We start from the raw sequence: 20,148 nt of genomic DNA, 5'->3' as shown, positions 1-20,148 counted from the left end.
ACACTGGTTGCTTTCTTTGTGCTTGCTCTCTCTCCCTCTCTTTTGTTCTTCCAGATCGCTGATAAGGAAAAATTCATCTGGACATGAGAACATTATTTTGGATCTACTATACCTAATTTTCATATGAACTTAAACATTTAACATGATAGGCTATCCTGGGGTACAATGGCAGAAAATACAACTGAAATACCAGATTCACATTATCCCAGAGGTGTTCAGAGGATGAAACAAGAACCTGTGGGGTACTACACACATATAAAAGATAGTCATGCTGGGAATGGTATTGGGATGAAGAAAGATGCACACCTCGTAATTTGTTAAAGGTCATTTTATTTGTAAAAATCCATAGATATGATCATGTACCATAAACAGGAAAGATATTCTAAACTAGAGAAAAAGAAAATATACTGATATAACATTAAAAATATATATTTTTAAGTGTTTATTCATTTACTTTTTGATAGAGAGAGACAGAGAAAGCACAAGTGGGGGAGGAGCAGAGAGAGACAGAGAGACAGAGAGAGAGAATCCCATGCAGGCTCCACATTCAGCATGGAGCCCAACGTAGGGCTTGATCTTCACAACCATGAGGTCACAACCTGAGCCGAAATCAAGGGTCACTTGCTTAACCAAGTGAGCCACCAAGGCACCCCAGGATAAAAAACTATCTTGAAAAATTATATTAGGTGTTACATTTTAGACATGAGAGACAAAAGTTTGCTATTTTGAAAAAGTATGAAAGAAATTAACACTTTCTTCTTATGTTCAAAATCTAGTTCTCATGTTCTTGATTTTGGCTGTTATAATTTAATAAAAAAGATGTAACCTCTTAAAAATTTTCTAGTGTAATGCTATAAAAAATGCACACATAAATAATATTTTCACATACAAACTAAAATTATATATTATAAAATCCTATTGCTTTCCAAACCCAAGCTTTCTCTTTTAAAGACTGGTGTCTGCTATCAACTATTTTTAAAAGATACTCCCTTTCCACACACTAGTAAATTATCAGATAATTGACATTTCACAGTCAATAACACACAGTTATTAGTATCAGAAGCTGGTGATAGTGACAATGACTCAATCTGGACTTACACCTAATAAAAATCCAACCAAAAATAAACAAACAAAAAACCTAAACCAAAATCACAGTGACAGTGTCCAGGAAAAGGCACTTAAGGCACTTAAAAAGCAAGTATTTAGGGGCGCCTGGGTGGCTCAGTCAGTTAAGCATCTGACTTCGGCTCAGGTCATGATTGCACAGTTCATGGGTTCGAGCCCTGCGTCAGGCTCTGTGCTGACAGCTCAGAGCCTGGTGGAGCCTGCTTCGGATTCTGTGTCTCCCTCCCTCTCTGCCCCTCCCCCCCTTTCTCTCTCTCTCAAAAATAAATTAACATTAAAAAAAATTAAAAAAAAAAAAAGAAAGTACTCTATTGGGTATTTCTGAAATAATATTTGTCAAAATGTCAAAAGAACCTTACTTTGTAAATGATATTAACTACATGTAAATTTCTGCCATACAAATAACCTAGAAAAATCTCAAACAACTTAAACTTATACCTCAAGATACTAGAAAAAGAACAAACTAAGCCCAAAGTAAGCAGAAGGAAGGGAATAACAAAGATTGGAGTGGAAATAAATGAAATAGAGACTAGAAAGACAATAGAAAAGGTCAATGAAACTAAGAGTTGGTTTTTTGAAAAGATAAAATGAACAAACCTTTAGGTAGACTATGAAAAAAAGATGACTCAAATAATTACAAATGAAAGAGAAGACACTATAACTATCCTTTGTAGAAATACAAAGGGTAAGAGACTACAATGAACAATTATATGCCAACAAAGTAGATAAACTAGAAGAAATGGGTAAATTTCTGGAAACACACACCTTACCAAAACTGAATCATAAAGAAACAAAATCTGAACAGACCAAAATGTGAAACATTGAATCAGCAATCAAAAATCTCCCAGCAAATAAAAGCCCAGGACCAGATGTCTTCACTGGCAAACTCTATCAAACATTTAAAGATGAATTAATACCAATCCTTCTCAAATTTTTCCAATAATTGACCAAGAAGTAACATTTCAAATTCATTTCAAAAGGCTAGCAATACCAAAGACACTACAAGAAAAGAAAATTACTGGTCAATAACCCTGATGAACACAAATGCAAAAACCCTCAAGAAAATACTAACAATCCAAATTCAAGACTATTTTATTTAAAAAAAAATTTTTAATGTGTTATTTACTTATTTATTTCAATATATGAAATTTATTGTCAAATTGGTTTCCATACAACACCCAGTGCTCATTCCAAAAGGTGCTCTCCTCAATACCTGTGTTGTTATTTTTGAGAGACAGAGAGAGAGAGAGAGAGAGCGCGCAAGAGAGCGCTCAAGTGGGGGAGGGGCAGAGAGAGATGGAGACACAGAATCTGAAGCAGACTCCAGGCTCTGAGTTGTCAGCACAGAGCCCGACACGGGACTCAAATCTATGAACCGTAAGATCATGACCTGAGCCGAAGTCAGAAGCTTAACCAACTAAGCCACCCAGGTGCCTCTTCAAGAGTACTTTAAAAGGATCATACACTATGACCAAGAGATTCATCCCTGGGATGCAAGGGTGATTTGACATATGCAAATAAATGATATACCATATTAACAGAATGAAGGACAAAAATCATGATCGTTTCAGTAGATGCAGAAAAAGCATTTGACAAAATTCAACATACTTTCATGATAAAAATTTCAATAAATTAGGCATAGACGAAATATACCTCAACATAATAAAGGCCATACAGGACAAGCCCATTGCTAACACCATACCCAACAGTTAAAAGTTAAAATCTTTCTTCTAAAGTTAGAAACAAGAGTACCCACTCTTATCACTTCTATTATTGGCAGTCCCAGCCACCGCAATTTGGCACTAAGAAGAAATTACATGCATCCAAACAGGAAAGGAAGAAGTAGAATTATCTCTTAGTGCAGATAACATGATATCAAGATTCCACCAAAAAGTTGTTAGAACTAACCAATAAATTCACTAAAGTTGCAGGATATAAAATCAACATACAAAAATCAGTTGCTTGTCTATACACTAACAATGAACTATTCAAAAGAGAAATCAAGAAAGCAATCCCATCACTGTGTTGCTCACCTGTAACTAATATAATATTATGTGTCAACTATACTTCAATTAAAAAATAAAAGTAAGTTTTTCTAGTATGTTTATTTCATAAATTTAAAATCACTCTATTATTTAAAAAGGAGAGAAATTCATTTATAATAGCATCGAAAATAATAAAATACTTAGGAATAAATTTAACCAAGGAGATAAAAACCTGTACACTGAAAACTATAAGACACTGATGAAAGGAACTGAAGAAGACACAAATGAAGGAAGAGAGATCCTGCGTTCTTAGATTGGAAGAATTAATGCTGTTAAATGTCTACACTATCCCAAGGGATCTATAGATTCAATAACATCTTTATCAAAATTTCCATGCCATTTTTCACAGACACAGGAAAAAACTATCCTAAATTCATTTAAAGCCACAGCAATCTTAAGAAAAAATGAACAAAGCTAGATGCATCACACTTCCTAATTGCAAGGCTATAGTATTACTATTAACGAGGCTATAGTAATCAAAGCAGTGTGATAATGACATTTAAAAAAAAGTACACAGACCAAGGGAAGAGAACAGAGCCTAGAAATAAACTCACACACATGGTCAACTAATCTTTGACAAGGTACCAACAACATATAATAGGGAAAGGATAGTGTCCTAGTGGTGCTGAGAAAACTGGATATCCACATGGAAAAGAATGAATCTATACCCCTATCTTATATCACTCACAGAAATTAACTCAATTGTACCGAAGACTTACATTTAAGACCTAAAACCAAAAAACTCCTAGAAGAAAGCATAAGAGAGAAAGCCCTTGACACTGATCTTGGTAATGTTCTTTGGATTTGACCCCAAAAGCAAAGACAAAAGTAAACAAGTGGGATTACATCAAAGTACAAAGCTTCTGCAGAGCAAAGGAAACCATCCACAAAATGAAAAGAGAACCCACAAAATGTGGAAAAATATTTGAAAATCATATATATCTCAAGGGATTAAAATCCAAAAAAAGAGCTCACATAGCTCAATAGCAAAAACAATCTGATTAAAAAATGGGCAGAAGATCTGAACATTTTTCTGAAGAAGACATACAGATGACTAACAGGTACATATAAAAAGTTGCTCAACATCACTAATCATCAGGGAAAATGTAAATCAAAACCAGAGATATTACCTCACATCTACTAGAATTGTTATTATCTAAATGTCAAAATATAACAAGTGTTAGCAAAGACACAGAGAAAAGGAAACCTTTGTGCACTGTTGGTGGGAGTGCACACTGGTGCAGCCACTGCAGAAAACTTTATAGAGGTTCCTCAAAAAATTAAAATTATAGCTACCATAATGATCCAGCCATCCCACTCATGGGTATATGTTTGAAAGAAATGAAATCAGTATCTTGAAGACAAATCTGCACTCCCATGTTCAATGCAGCATTATTCACAATAGCCAAGATAAGGAAATAATCTAAGTATCTGTCAGTGGATGAATGGATTAAGAAAATGTGGTATCACACACACACACACACACACACACACAGAGGGAGAGAGAGAAAGAGAAAGAGGAAGAGGAAGAGGAAGAGGAAGAGAAAGAGAAAGAGAAAGAGAAAGAGAAAGAGAAAGAGAAAGAGAAAGAGAAAGAGAAAGAGAGAGGTCTTATTCAGCCATAAAAAAGATGGAAATCCTGCCGTTTGCAACATTATGGATGAACCCGGAGGGCACTATGCTAAGTGAGATAAGTCAGACAGAGAAAGATAAATACTGCATGGAATCACATATGGAAACAAAACAAAACAGTCAATTTCCTAGAAACAGACGCAGAACTGTACTTGCTAGGGGTTGAGGGATGAGAGAAAGAAATGGAGAGGTCAAATGATGTAAACTTTCAGTTCTATTTAATGCACAACATGGTGACTACCTTTAATGATAAAGTATTGTATATTTAAATTCGCTAAGAGTAGATCTTGTGTTTTCATTGTACACACACACGCACAAATACACACACAAAAAAGAGTAAACTGTGAGGTGATGGATGTGTTAATTATCTTGATTGTGTCAATTATTTCATAATGTACATATAACAAATCACACTGTATACTTTAAATATATGAAATTCTATTTGATTAATTCTCAATAAAGCTGAAAAAAATAAATAAAAAGGTCTTTTTTTCAACTGGCAACTTTAGATGACACAATAGGGAAGACAGTTAGTTTACTAGGTTAAGGAAGTTCAAAAAGGGAGGACCAAATCTATCTTGTAATATTAGTGGTTTTAACCTCTGTGTTTCATAGAAAGTAGACTTACAAAAGTCCAAGTGACAATAAATATATACTTTAATACGTATGCCAGGCCAACACAAAAATTGATTTTTTTTAAAAGAAAGAATGTACATATTTTTGGTCATAAGCAAGAAGTCTCCCTGAGCATTTGAAGAGTCTTCAGAAAGAAAGAATAAACTCTCCATTTTGTACAATTCATTAAAATTTATAATCTAGCATTTTAGTACACATAGGATACTAAAAAGATAATCCTAAACACTTCAAATTCCTAAAATATTTTCTTAAATTTAAAAAATAGAGTGAATTATGGTCAGCATAGCTTTAGTGTTAGGTGTATTTTATTTTTAATGACACCTTCAAAATTCATTATTCATATTTGACATATATGTTAACTCACTAGAATGTTTCATTAACCATTTCATTTCCTAAATGTACAGAATGAAACAGAGTATACTGTATCAGGAAAGCTAAAAAATGCCCACTGATTATGTCAGGACCACCAGTTTGGGCTCAAACATTTTAATGCTGGTCTCTCCACAGAATGTAAGTAAATTACTGAACTGCTGTAATATATCCATCTTATACCTTATATATTGCTTTCTGGCATTTGTTTTGTTTTTTGTTTTGTTTTGTTTTTTACTGTAGTTAATCCAGACCAAAACGTAGCTAATAAATATTCTCAAAGGCATACTATAAAACTTTATCATAAAACACCTTTGTAATCATATATCAAATTATATGTACACATTCACTGTATATTTTTAAAAATTACATCTTACATGATGTAATTGATATCACCCCTACTTACGTTTGTTTTCATGGAAATTTTACATACATTCTTTCATTTGTTCTTCACAAGAAATCAAAAGACAAGGAACCTATAATCATGCTTGTTTTACTGAGGCCTTAAATATATTTCTTATAAAAGGTATTATAATGATACCCTTTAGTATCTTATATTTGTAATTAAAAATGGTAATTTTTTTAAAGGAAGAAGACTTTTTAAAAAATTTATTTATTTTGAGAGAGACAAGGTGTGAGTGGGGGAGGGACAAAAAGAAAAGGGAGAGAGGGAGAATCCCAGGTAGGCTCTGAGCAGGTCAGTGCACAGAGCCCAATGTGCTCAATCCCACAGACTGCGAGACCATGACCTAAGCCAAAATCAAGAGTTGGATGCTTAACCAACTGAGCCACCCAGGCGCCTCCAAAATAAGAATAATTATTAAATGTTATTATTAGCCATTATAATGATGCTTCAGATTTTCTTAAATGTTAAAAGTATTCCTTGGCTTACCTGCTGCATGTAACAAACTAGCTTCTACTCTGTGAGGAACTCTTGGTGGAATTTTCATAGATGCACGTATCTGGTAAAAACTGAAGAAAAATAGACAAAAAAAAGATTTCAAAAAATATTTTAAAATATGCAATGCCCCAATATCTATATATCTGTATGCATTAAACAATAAAATTATTCTACTTATATCAGTTTCCCATAATATTTATTACTGGTGAAAAACAACAAGATCCACAGGTCAAATACCAGCATGAATAAAACCCAAAGGGAAACCAGCATATATAAAGATGAATGAGAGAAACAAAAGAAATATATACAGCATTTCTTACTTTAAATGAGAGAATGTCATAGCAACCAGAGGAGTTAGTAAGGCATCTAAGACTTTCACTGCTTAATTTGGTTTATAAATCTGGACTGGCCTTATAACTTGTTTTGGGCAATACCGTCTGGCAGAGATGAAGAATGCTAGTTGCAAGCCTAGGTCTTAAAAGGTCTTCTTGCATAGATTCTCTCTTTGGACCCTGCCTCCTCTGTGAAAATAAGCTGGAGGATGAGAGATCATAAAACAGAACTGAGTCCACCCAAGTAAGGCCATTCTGTATCAGCTAGCACCCAGCCAACCTTCCAGTTGAGTGTGAACTCATAACTGAGCCCAGGAAAGTCAGCCAGGCCAGCCCAGATGATCAAAATCATTCAGCTAATCCACAGACTTGTGAGCAAAAATAAATGTTTATTTTCATTTCAATTCAAGCTTTGTGTTTGAAGCTTTGTGTTTATTATTAGTTGCATATTGCCACAATACATATTAATACACAAATTGGTAACTTTGAAGTAGTATGTACCATAAGGAAAACTTCAAATATATGGCATTGATTTGGAGACTAATGTAACAGTTACAATTACAGAAGCAAGAAAAATGGGTAAACTACAGAGATTTTAAAAATGGTAACCCATGTAATATATCACAGAAACTTTTGTAAAATACACTGTCAGCAATAACTTAGAAGAAGTTGGACAATGTATCTAAGAAACTTCGGGACTTGAGCAGGCTAATTTCCAGGAAGAATGATGAAAATGTTAACTCGTTGCTCCTTGCTAAGTATCATAAGGTTTTGCAAGAAAGAGATGAGGTAAAGAAAGAACTAGTCACTTTACAAACAGGACCTAGAGGGAATATAGATGGACTAGAACTTGTTAGATTGGAAAACAAAACCCCTTAAAGATTTTCCAAATAAAATGCTGCCATGGACAAAGATCATACCAAGAATATGACTATAAACCCCTTTCTTAAGATTGCTACAGAAACTAAAACAGTGTCTAAGTAGACATTCAATTTGACAAAAGGACTTTTAGGAAATTTAAGGGCATGATCCCACAGAATTCTGATCCCCAAATAGTGATTACATCTAGTAGTCATGTCTCAAAAGACAATTGTGGGTGTGGGTTCCAGAGCTTGGAATGAACTGTATCAGTCAGAGAAGCCTCCTAAAGTTTTTAAGTAAGTTTTACTAGCCTAAGAACTATCAGCTTAGACTCCCGGGCTGGTCTCATAAGTTGCCTAGTCAACAGAATGGAGTGGAAGTAACAAGAGTGGCAATTCAAGGGGTCCTGCATCCTCTGCTCTCCTTCTTTGACTCTTGTCTCTGCCATAAAAATAAGTTCAGCCTGTCCTGCTGAGAAGTGAGAGACCATGTAAAGCAGAGGACAGCTGTTTTTATTTTTTCAACAAGATGGCAAAGCCAAGAGCAGCCAAAAGTAGTAAAACAAAACAAAGCAAAACAACAACAAAAACTAATAGAAAATCTCTCTCACCCAACTTCTTTTAGTCAGAGTTCCGTTACTACCACTCTTAGTACATTCCTTTAGGTTTTTTTCCCTGAGTTACTGCAAGCACTTCTAAACTGTCCCTTATGCTTCTATTTCTTCTACAACAATCAATCTAATATATCACAATCTTCATCATGTTAGTGTTTATTGTAATAATAGTGATAATTTCATTCTTACTTGGAAACCACTGATGGCTGCCCAAATCCCTACTGTCAACTCTTCTCCAGACACTAAGAGCCCTTCACAAACATAACCTTTCATTTCTTTACTATCTTTTCTTCTGCAATTCTCCTAGAGAATATTTAATTTACTAAATATTCTTTAAAATAGCACATTCATTCCTATTTCCAAGGCTTGATTCATGCTGCTCTCTCCTACCAAGAGTTTTTCACTTTATCTTATGCCTACTTTGAACCGCACTCTCCATAATGACTTTCCTAACATATTAACCCAGAAAAAATGTCTTTCTGTTCTGATTCCTAGAGCACTTTCTATATACACTTCTTGAAAGATCATCATTTTGTTTCCACTTAGCTGTTTTGTGCATATATTTTATTTTTCCCATACACTATAAGCTTTTACAAGCAAAAATGAGATCTTATACATTTTCATAAAAGTCCTTTCAAGGCTCAGTACAAAATCATAAACGCACATTACATATATTCAGCATTATCATTAAATTCATATGAATAATTCTCAAACATCTACTTTAAAATAAAATTTTTCTAAGAAAATAATTATTTGAATACAGTTCATTTTTTTCCTTATATATACTGGAATATAAGTATGTAATTAAATTTAAATGGAAACTGTACACCTTTTCCTATGCAAGATATATAATCTTCATGATTAAAATACACACCCTCTCTGAAATAAATCCACATTGTAGAACTTATTTAGCTCCACAGAGAATTCTACCATTGCTTGAACTTCAGTCATTTTCAATTTATACTCAGAAGACAAATCTGGTGACAGCACCTTGGTAAGAGAAGGCAGAAAAAAAATCACGAGAAGCACAACAAAATGCCAACTTAAGAAAACCATTAATATTTAAACATATTTCAGAGTATGATATATAGGCAGAAAATAAAAATGAAGCAATGAAGCAAATTAGTTCAGTGTACCTAACTTAGTCTATCCCAACTAAAGAGCACCAGAATCAACTAAATATACTTACTAATAATTTATGTGCTAAATAACAATAATCTATAATTTCAGGTATGTTCTAACAGAATGTATTTTCTAAGATTTGTTTCCCTTTGTGACATCTATGTGATAATAAATAATATAGCAAACTGTTAAAAGAAACTCTGGATTTTATCTATTACAGATAAAATAGTAAAGAAAAAAGTAAACAATCTAATTATTCACATTGCACACAAAGGCAACCCCAGAGTCATTCTTTAATTCTTTAATTTCCATTAAAATTCATGAAGGTTTTTTTCTGTTACATGAAGTTCTTAAATTACTATTCATTTTTAAATTTCAAAAAAAAAAATTTCCCTCATTAGAAAAGCCTGAAATATTCATTTAAGAGGTTTAAAAAAATATACACAAGCAAAAATAAAAACATTCACGATTCTATCCACTAAAATGTATACTTGGGTATATATTCTTCATATGTGTGTGCATTTGTAAAATTTCTATAAAAATGGGATCAAACCTCATGCATATTTTATAATCTGTTTATTTAACTTTTTGATGAACACCTATGTCAATAAACATAGTTTTATAATATTATTTTCAATTGTTTACTATTATAATTTAAACCATCTCCTATTATTGGGTATTTCAGTGGTTTCCATCTTTTCACTATTTCAAAATAGTGAACTATTTCACTATTTCAAAATAGCGAACTATTTCACTATTTCAAAAAAGTACTGTAACAATCATCTTTATCAATAATACATGCTTTAAAACACAATTCAGAGTTAAGAAAGTGTTGAAAGACAATTCTCCAGTCTCCTGTTTCTGCATGTTTTGCAAGGAGACACTGACTGTCTCTGTTCCATGCTACTTTTCAGGGATATATATTTATCGAACAGTCTTAGAAGTCAGAGATAGTGTCTCATACTGGAACAAAGAGCAAATCTGTTTATTCCATTAGTAGAGATAGTCTCCCCCTGAGGCATAAGTCAGACAGACTTACTATCCATTATAAAAGATTTGGGTCCCCTTAGCTTGGGGTTCCTCTCCTATAATACAAACTACTCACATGCAGGTGTGGCCTGGTACTATAGCTACTGCTACTGCTACTGCTGTGAATACAACCCATCCTTTTCTTAGATCTAGGGGTAGTCTCCTGTCTTCTGCTCACATCCATGGCATTGTGGCAGGCCAACTTGTGCTTGCAAATGGGATAAAATCTCAGACCCTTCATAGTTTTTTAAATAGTTCTTCAGAGAAATTTGATAAATATTCTGATCTCTTAAATAGAAAAGTAACATATTCTTACCTCTGTTGGTTAAAGCTTCATTTTAACATTATTAAATAACCAAACTTGTACTTCCAGTTACTGATTCTTATTGAAAATATATTGTTCCCCCTGTGAGAAAGAAAGAAAATAACATTTTAAACATTTTGTTCTATTTTACACATAAGAAGTCCATTTTAAGGAAACATATGCTTCATTACTTAACAATCTCAATTTATCTAAAAGATCTGTATCTTGCATAAGGCTTAAAAATAAGTTTTAGAGATTTTTCATTCACAGTTTCACTGATACCAATATTAACTATTATATCTTTGTTAAGGATTCACTATATATACTTCAAAGGGCAATAATACATAAGAATACTTTCTTAGTTCAGTGGCTCAAAAACAATCTTCATGAATCTTCAAAATATTATGAGCTTATTAATTTTTTAGATATAAAACTTACCATTTTAAAATAACTCCTTGGGTAGAGTAATTTCTGAAATTATAAACATATGAAATGTGCATGTGTGCATATGTACGTATGTACACACACACACACACACACACACACACACACACTTGAACTATTTTAAACATTTTGACAAAAAAGAATGCCTGGATATGCTATGGATAGTTTTGTTCACACCCCAAATATTTATAGCCTAAAAAATAAACCACTTGCCCTTGGTAAAATTACCTTAGATACTAAAAATATTAGAATAAAGATCACATTCACTCTTCTTCATAGATTTCTTTTCTTTATCATAAACATATAGACTTTACCACTTTCAATAACTGCTATTTTATTTGTTAGTAATTTATAACTAACATACATTAATATATTAGTTTCAGGTGTACAACATAGTGATTTGCTATTTTTATACCTTATGACCACTTCAATAGTTTTGGTTACCATCTGTCACTATATAAATTATTACATTATTATTGGCTAAATTCCCTATGTTGTACATTACATCTCTGTGATTTATTTATTTTATAACTGGGAATTTATACCTCTTAATTCCCTTCACCTATTTTGCCCATTCCCCTACCTCCATCCCCTCTGACAACTACCAGTTTGTTCTCTGTATCTATGAATCTGCTTCTGTTGTGTTCATTTGTTTTGTTTTAGATACTACATATAAGTGAAATCACATGGTATCTATCTTTGTCTGCCTTTTTTCACTTTGTAAAACACCTTCTAGGTCCCATCATATTGCTACAAATGGCAAGATTTCATTCTTTTTTATGGTTAAGTAATATTCCATTGTATTAATACAGCACATCTTATTTATTCATCTCTTGATGGATATATAGATTCCTTCCATATCTTAACTATTATAAATAATGCTACAATGAATATAGGGGTGCATACATCTTTTGGCATTAGTGTTTTCATTTTCTTTGGATAAATACCCAGAAGTAGAATGAATTACTGGATTGTATGGTATTTCTATTTTTAATACTTTGAGAAACATCCATACTGTCCTCTATGGTGGCTGCACCAATTTACATTACAACCAACAGTGCATGAGGGTTTCCTTTTCTCCACTTCCTCACCAATACTTGTTATTTCTCATCTTTTTGATACTAGTCATTCTGTCTGTTGTGAGGTAGTATCTCATTGTGGTTTTGATTTGCACTTCCCTGATGACTAGTGATGTTGAGCATCTTTTTATGTGTCTGTTGGCCATCTGTATGTCTTCTTTGGAAAAATGTCTATTCAGGTCCTCTGTCCATTTTTTAATTGGGTTGTTTGGGGGTTTTATTGCTATCAAGTTGTAGGAGTTCTTTATATATTTTGGCTATCAACTCCTTATCAGATACATCTTTGCAACTATCTTTTCCCATTCAGTAGGCTGCATTTTTGTTTGGTTGATGGTATCCTTCACTGTGCAAAAGCCTCTCAGTGTGATATAATCTCATTTGTTTATTTTTCCTGTTGTTGCCATTGCCTGAGGAGACATATATATATATATAAAATACTGCTAAGCTCAATGCCAAAAAGCTTACTGCCTATGTTTTCTTTTAGAAGTTTTTTGGATGTAGGTTTTACATTTAAGTCTTTAATCCTTTTGGATTTTTTTTTAATCTGGTATAAAAAAAATGGTCCAGTTTCATTATTTTGCATGTCTCTGTCCAGTTTTCTTAGCACCATTTATTGAATAGATTGTCTTTTCCCCATAGTATTTCTGCCTCCTGTCACAGATTAACTGACCCTATAAGCTGGGTTTATTTCTGGGCTCTCTACTCTGTTACATAGATCTATATGTCTGTTTTTGTGCTAGTACCATACTGTTTTGATTACTACAGCTTTGTAGTATAATTTGAAATCAGGGAGTGATACCTCCAGCTTTGTTTTTTCTTCTCAAGACTGCTTTGATATTTAAGGTCTTTTGTTGTTCCATACAAATTTTAGGATTATTTGTTCTAGTTCTGTGAAAAATGTCAATGGTATTTTGACATGCATTGAACTGAGTCTGTAGATTGCTTTGGGTACTATGGACATTTTAACAATATTAATTTTTCTAATCTATAAGCATGATATATCTTTCCATTTATGTCATCTTCAATTTCTTTCTTCAATGTCTTAACAGTTTTCAGAGTACAGGTCTTTCACCTCCTCGGTTAAATTTATTCCTAGGTATTTTATTCTTCTTGATGCAATTGTTTCCCTTTTTCAAAGGGGGAGTATCTTCTTGATAGTGATCTAGTTTTGACCATGCAAATCAGGACAAAACCCCAAAGAATGGTAAAACAAAAAGATGGAAAGATTCTGGACTCCTGAATAGCTTCACAGAGCACAGATGTCCTACCTATCTAGACTGCTCAGCCTTTTATGTCTTATAACTCTTTGTTACAGCAACAACAACTAACCTATACTCTAATATGCCACCCACTGCAAGCTATTTGCAAAAGAAGCAGCCAGATGATCCTTTATATACTGCATAACATATATATTTAATACTATACAGTTATACATAATTTTTAGTATATTTTAATGTTATATAATAATATATATTATTTGAAAAGAACCTAAATTATATCTCTTTCCTCTCTTCCAAACCTTCAGTGGTTTCCCACAATACTCAGTAAAATTCCCTTACGACAGCCTATATGTCGTAAGATACATGTAATCTGTATCTTCTATAACTTCTCTGACCTTATCTCCTACCACTCCGCCCACTAGTTTCCTTGCTATTCCTCAAACACACCAAATATATTCCTACTCCAGGACATTTCCATTTGTTCTCTGGAACACTCTTCCCTCCCAATATTTTATTTTATTTTATTTTATTTTATTTTATTTTATTTTATTTTATTTTATTTATTTTTTTTTTAATTTTTTTTTTTTAACGTTTATTTATTTTTGAGACAGAGAGAGACAGAGCATGAATGGGGGAGGGTCACAGAGAGAGGGAGACACAGAATCTGAAACAGGCTCCAAGCTCTGAGCTGTCAGCACAGAGCCCGACGCGGGGCTTGAACCCACGGACCGTGAGATCATGACCTGAGCCGAAGTCAGACGCTTAACTGACCGAGCCACCCAGGCGCCCCTCCCTCCCAATATTTTAATGAATCACTCTTCCACCTCTTTCCAGTCTTGAACTCAAATAGCCCTTTCCTGGGCACACTATCTAAAATAGTAACTCTCAAAAAAAATAAAATAAATAGTAACTCTCCTGGTACATCCTTTTTCCTCCCTTATGTTTTTTTGTTTTCCCTCAAACTTATCTCCATCTAACAAATGAAAGGCTTTAATTTATTAGTTTTTATTATTTTTCCCCACTAACATGTAAGCTTTATAATGGCAGGAATTCTTCTTCTTTTTTTTTTAATCTTTATTTTTTTTGAGAGAGAAAAAGGCAGAGAGAGAGAGAGAGAGAGAGAGAGAGAGAGAGAGAGAACCTGCCAATAGGGGAGAGGCAGAGAGAGAGGGGACAGAGAATCTGAAGCTGGCTCCACGCTGACAGCAGAGAGCTCAATGCAGGGCCCAAACTCATGAACCACGAGATCATGACCTGAACCAAAGTTGGACGCTTTACTGACCGAGCTACCCAGGTGTCCCTAAGCCACCCAGACACCCTTAAAGGCAGGATTTCTGACTATTCTGTTCACAGCTGTCTCCCCACTGCCTGACACCCAGTAGGCACTCAATTTAATATTTAACAAAGATTTAATAAATTAACATGGACTCTTCCATAAATATTAAATGTAACTATTTTTCTATTTAAACCCAACCAACTTGAAGAAAGGAATTATTACACTGATATAAGGAAAACAAGAGACATGCATGAATAAACTTTTATGATAAAATTCCTTTACTAGCATATGTTCTAGGTCTGTTTGTAACTTCTTTCACTCTTCCTCTCGTATTCTGCTGTTTTTTGTTCTATTGTTACTGTCTCATTTTTCTCAAATCCATGTCTTTTTATTGATTATTCTCTAAGTAGAAATATATAATACATGTACACGTATAGACAGAGTGATGCTGATAAATCTGATTTTCATTCCCCCTCAAAAAAGGAGTAAACAATTATTTTTATGTTTAAGTATTGGTAGAAGAAAAAGTTCAAAGAAGGACTAAAGGAAAAGGAGAATAGGCAAAAAGAGAAGGACAAGAAAAACTCAGAGGACTCTCACAGTCAAAGGGGATCTGTGTGATTCTCTTCTCATAAACTCATAAACTTCCCTTTTCCCATTATAGGGAGCAACTGCCACATAGGTATAGCCAATTCTTGCTGGCCCAGAGATGTCAGCAGTTCTAAGTTTTCAAGGAGAAATTGGAAAAATTTTTTTCTAAAGATGAAATCTACTAAACTTCAGATGTTGCCAAACAGCTAAAAAATAAACAAAAACAAACAAACAATACCTATGTAGTTCAAATCAAATTCATCTACAGGGCAAATGCATTTAGAGTTTGCAATCTCTCACTAACACAGATTCTTAGGCATTCTGCTCCTCAGGAAAAGGATCTTTCATGAAACAGAAAAATCCTGGTCTGTTCTCTCTTAAGAATGAAAGAAGGTGAAGAAAGAACATCTTTCCTTTTACCCAGATGATGTCTGGGAACTCTGCTCCACAGTCGGCTTGCTGGCTTAGAATCTGTCACTTTAATCTGAGCATTTGGAGCTACGGGGATAAGCTGATTTACCTGAGACTAAATTGTTCTTTCTGTTTCCTGGACCTGGCAAAGTAGCTAAACAGAATAATTTGAGAGGTCTGTTGAAGTAGGATTCCTTCCTGGGCCATTACCTAGGTCCCTAAGAAAATTTAGCTGACTAAACTACAAACTCCAATCCAAAGAAGGCACTGGGGACCTCAAACAGAAACTGACTCTGATACTAAATGGGAAATTTATACTGAAAGGCTCTTATACTGACAGGGAGAACAATCTGACAATTACCTTATAATACCTCAGGAAAATATAGCTTACTTCCAAAGAAACAAAGTCACCTGTTAACCTGCAAGAGAAGTTCTTGGCCCTCTAGAGCTGCTCTGTCCAACACAGTGGCCCCTAGACACACCTGGCTATTGAACAATTAAAATGTGACTACGGTGACCGAAGAACTGAATTTTTAATTTTAAAGTAATTTAAATTTTATTTATTTTTTTTAGTAATTTAAATTTTAATCCAAACACTAACACAGTATAAATTTTTCCACTGAACATAACTTTATCATTTTGATAGGACTATGTTCTATTTTAACTTTTAAAAATGTAGTACACTAATTGAGATATGCTCTAAGCATAAAGTACACACTAGATTTCAAAGACTTAGTACAGAAAAAGAACATAAATATCTCATTAATATGTTTATATATTTATCACATCTTGAAATAATATTTTAGATATGTTGGGTTAAATAAAATATATTATAAAAATTAATTTTCCCAGCTTATTTTATTTTTTAAAATGTAGCTACTAGAAAGTTTTAAATTACATATACAAAGGTCTATTGAATATGTTAGTCTAGGAATACCAAGCCATCTCTTTAACTGATGGAATGTGTAGTAACTGCCCCAGAAATAGCACTAGGTGCATAAAAACCATGCATATTTTCTAAGACTATAGAGATGTTCACTCCCATCAGATCAGCTGAGAGACCTCCAATATCCACAAAGGGGAGTCCAGATATGGAGATCTAGAAAAATGTGGGAGATGTTCATACATCATCTATACTAATCCTAAAGCAAAAGCTTTTTGAACCATTTTGAACACAGTCTGAATTCATAAGTGTTATCAGAAGTCTATAAGGATGTGGAAATATCTGAAACTAAGAGGCACAGCTTAGAGGTTCCTTAAGATGAACTGGAGACCACAAGGGATGACCAGATCCTCTCACAGAAATAAAAAAACTAACAGCCTTGACTCAAACTGCAGACCCAAAATATATGCCCTAAAGATGGATGTTCTTTCTCCTAAGGAAGAGAGTAAAGGAGTTGAAAAATTAGAACTCTGAGACACTCCCTTTGCCAACACAAGGAATAAAGGAATCACTTCTATCAATTACAGAGCCAACAACTCCAGCTTCTAGATTCTATCCCCAAGTTAGCAGCCATGGCACAAATGGGTCCAGCGATGACAGGCTGAATAATGATGCCTAATCTTATGTAGAAGATACTAAAGACATAACGTAAGGCAAAAATCAATTATGGGCCAACTTAATCTTAAAATTCCCCTAGAAAGGCTCCACAGTGACAATCAATATACCATTTACCAGTGAGTAAAACACGTTTCACTTTGTTTTCCAGCTTTAGGAAAAAATTCACTGTTTCTTCAGCTGAACACTAAACACAGTAACCTTGCTTTTAGGGGCCATATTGTACAAAAAATAAACACATCTTTAAATGTTCATATTCAATATAGCAAGAAACTCCAAATATGACAGACATATAGGAACTGATACCAAATGAAGGAACAACACATTCAAGCCCAAATAGATGAGGGGTTTACACTTTGAGAGAGATGTGGGGCCTGAGACTGACATTTGGGATCTGGGACCAACAGAGGAAAGCATCTAATACGTACAGTTCAATTCAAATATGTTAAATACGAATATGATGGGAACAAAGAAGGAGGTTAACTCAATCCATTTGTTACTAGCTAGTCAGCTTTGGATTCATCTTCTTGGGCCTTCTCCTAATGAATAAGCAGGAAGCTCAAAATAGGAGCACCTTCAGAAGCCTTCAAAATGCTGTTCTCCTAACTTTGTGAAAAAAGTACTCTTATAACAGTCAAGTGCTACAGCAAACTGAGAAAAGTCTGAAGATGTGTACTTTGGGTGTGGGAGTGTGCTGAGCTGCCACCTTTTCTAAATCCCACTCACCTAGAGCATTGTAGAACTCCAATCTACATAGGCTCAGGCCCCTACAGTCTTTGAGCTAATCCTGACCAAGTCAGACTACACAACAGCAAACTGAGAACAATCAACCAGTGATATCTAGATTAGTCATGCATCCCTAACCCTGCCATCTGGTATAATTCTGGCCACCTAAATTGGTTAAGTCTACATTGGTTGGTTCAGTCTAAATATCAGTCTAAATATCTAAACATCTGAATATGTTATTTCTTGATTTACATTTAGTTCTCTTTCTGTTTGGCTGAAGCCCTGACACCCTTCTCAGCTTTATAAGCTCCCTCTTGCAGGGGCTAAACATGCTAAGTCACTGTATTATATCCTGCTCTAAAATGGCCAAGCCACCTGTCACTTGCCTGACTCTGAAGTTCATACCATTCAGATGGCTTTTAACTCTCTTTTTGCCTTCACAATATGTCACATGCACAACACACTTTCATCAGTAACATCTCTCATTTCAAAAACTGATTCACAGTGAAGATGAGCTTATCTACTAAGGAAGATGTAAATTAAGGAAGATCACTGGTCTAGAAACTTTTGCTGCTAGTGATTACTCATCACAATGAATTCCTGAGAGTCAGCCATATGCTATACTGCCCAAATTACAGAAATATTTAAGAAGAGAAAAGAGTACTAAATTCTTCTCTTTTAGAGACAGGGGAAGAGGAGACCTTCCAAAGGGAAAATAATGAGAACAGCTTGATAGACAAAGTATATTTGAAATAGCTGTATGTTTCTCTACTGATATCAGATATAAACCCAACAGCACTATCAAATTGAAACCAAATATTCAGAACTTTTTGGAGTACCTACTATTATACCAGTAACTTTATGTGATTTCATTTAATTCTTATAAAAATCTGAAAAGAGCTATCATTACTCCATTTTACAGGTAAGGGAACTAAAGAGCAAAACGTGTATACAACTTATCCAAGATTACAGTTAAGAAATAATGGAAAAACGACAAAACCTTCAAATGTGCCAAACTACATGGCCTAAATTTAAACTTACATAATTGTAAAGTCCACACCTGACCTGTTTTGGAAATAGACTGAATAATCATCAAGCCATGAGATAAATATGCCCCCACTAAAAGAAAAACTGACATCAGAATGCAGCATTAATGAAAAAAATAATCCTTGATAAATTAACCACATTTAATTTTCCAAGTAATTAGCATTTTTCTCTAATTATGAAATCTTCAAATGTCTCACATCCCACACCTAGAAACACAAAATCTGAAATTGTAAAGGCACTGTTATCTTCTAATTTCTTTAAAATTTGGTTTTGAACAGTTATTATCTAATAAAAGAGAAATACATGATTACTAATCTTAGAACTGGCACTTAGATTAAGAAGAAAGCATTCTCAAAACAAAATACTGTTCACTTTGGCGGTGCGTGGGTGGCTTAGTAGGTTAAGTATCTGAGTCTAAATTTCAGCTCAGGTCATGATCACCATTCGTGAGACTGAGCCCCATGTCAGGCACTAGGATTCTCTTTCTCTCTCTCTCTCTCTCTCTTTTTGCCCCTCCCCCAGCTCATGCACATGCTCTCTCTCTCAATCAAAATAAATAAATAAGCATTAAAAAAAAAAACAGTCTTCACTTTGGATAACTGTATTAATGTGATAGAAAATCCATACAAAGAATTTTTTTTAAACACTGAAAGAATGTTGGTAACTTCTGAGAGTATTTCCATGGTTGACTTACTAAATGAGAATGACATAAACAGACAAATAACTTCTATTGCTCATTATGGGACACTTAATGAAAGCTACCTCTGACATTATATCAACAATGAGAAAACAGATTTAATTTATTAAACCCAGCTCACATAAACTTT

At 34.0% G+C, this 20,148-nt stretch overlaps 1 protein-coding gene across 10 annotated transcripts in view; it reads right to left on the bottom strand.

Annotated features, from left to right (window-relative positions):
• FAM135A (family with sequence similarity 135 member A) overlaps positions 1–20,148 on the bottom strand; it is a 125,839-nt gene that overhangs the window by 99,025 nt on the left and 6,666 nt on the right. For all 10 annotated transcript variants that reach the window (XM_043591733.1, XM_043591737.1, XM_043591738.1 and 7 more), the window contains 3 exons: positions 10,982–11,071; positions 9,389–9,504; positions 6,700–6,779 (listed from right to left, as the gene is read on the bottom strand). In XM_043591733.1, the coding sequence (XP_043447668.1) occupies positions 6,700–6,779; positions 9,389–9,465 (157 nt within the window). In that variant the 5' untranslated portion in view covers positions 9,466–9,504; positions 10,982–11,071. The remainder of the gene's footprint in view (positions 1–6,699; positions 6,780–9,388; positions 9,505–10,981; positions 11,072–20,148) is intronic.

The sequence above is a fragment of the Prionailurus bengalensis genome, chromosome B2 (genome assembly GCF_016509475.1).
Source record: "Prionailurus bengalensis isolate Pbe53 chromosome B2, Fcat_Pben_1.1_paternal_pri, whole genome shotgun sequence".
In the NCBI taxonomy this organism is placed as follows: domain Eukaryota; kingdom Metazoa; phylum Chordata; class Mammalia; order Carnivora; family Felidae; genus Prionailurus; species Prionailurus bengalensis.
The sequence above is the reverse complement of the archived record's forward strand: the minus strand, read 5'-3'. Positions and strand labels throughout refer to the sequence as shown.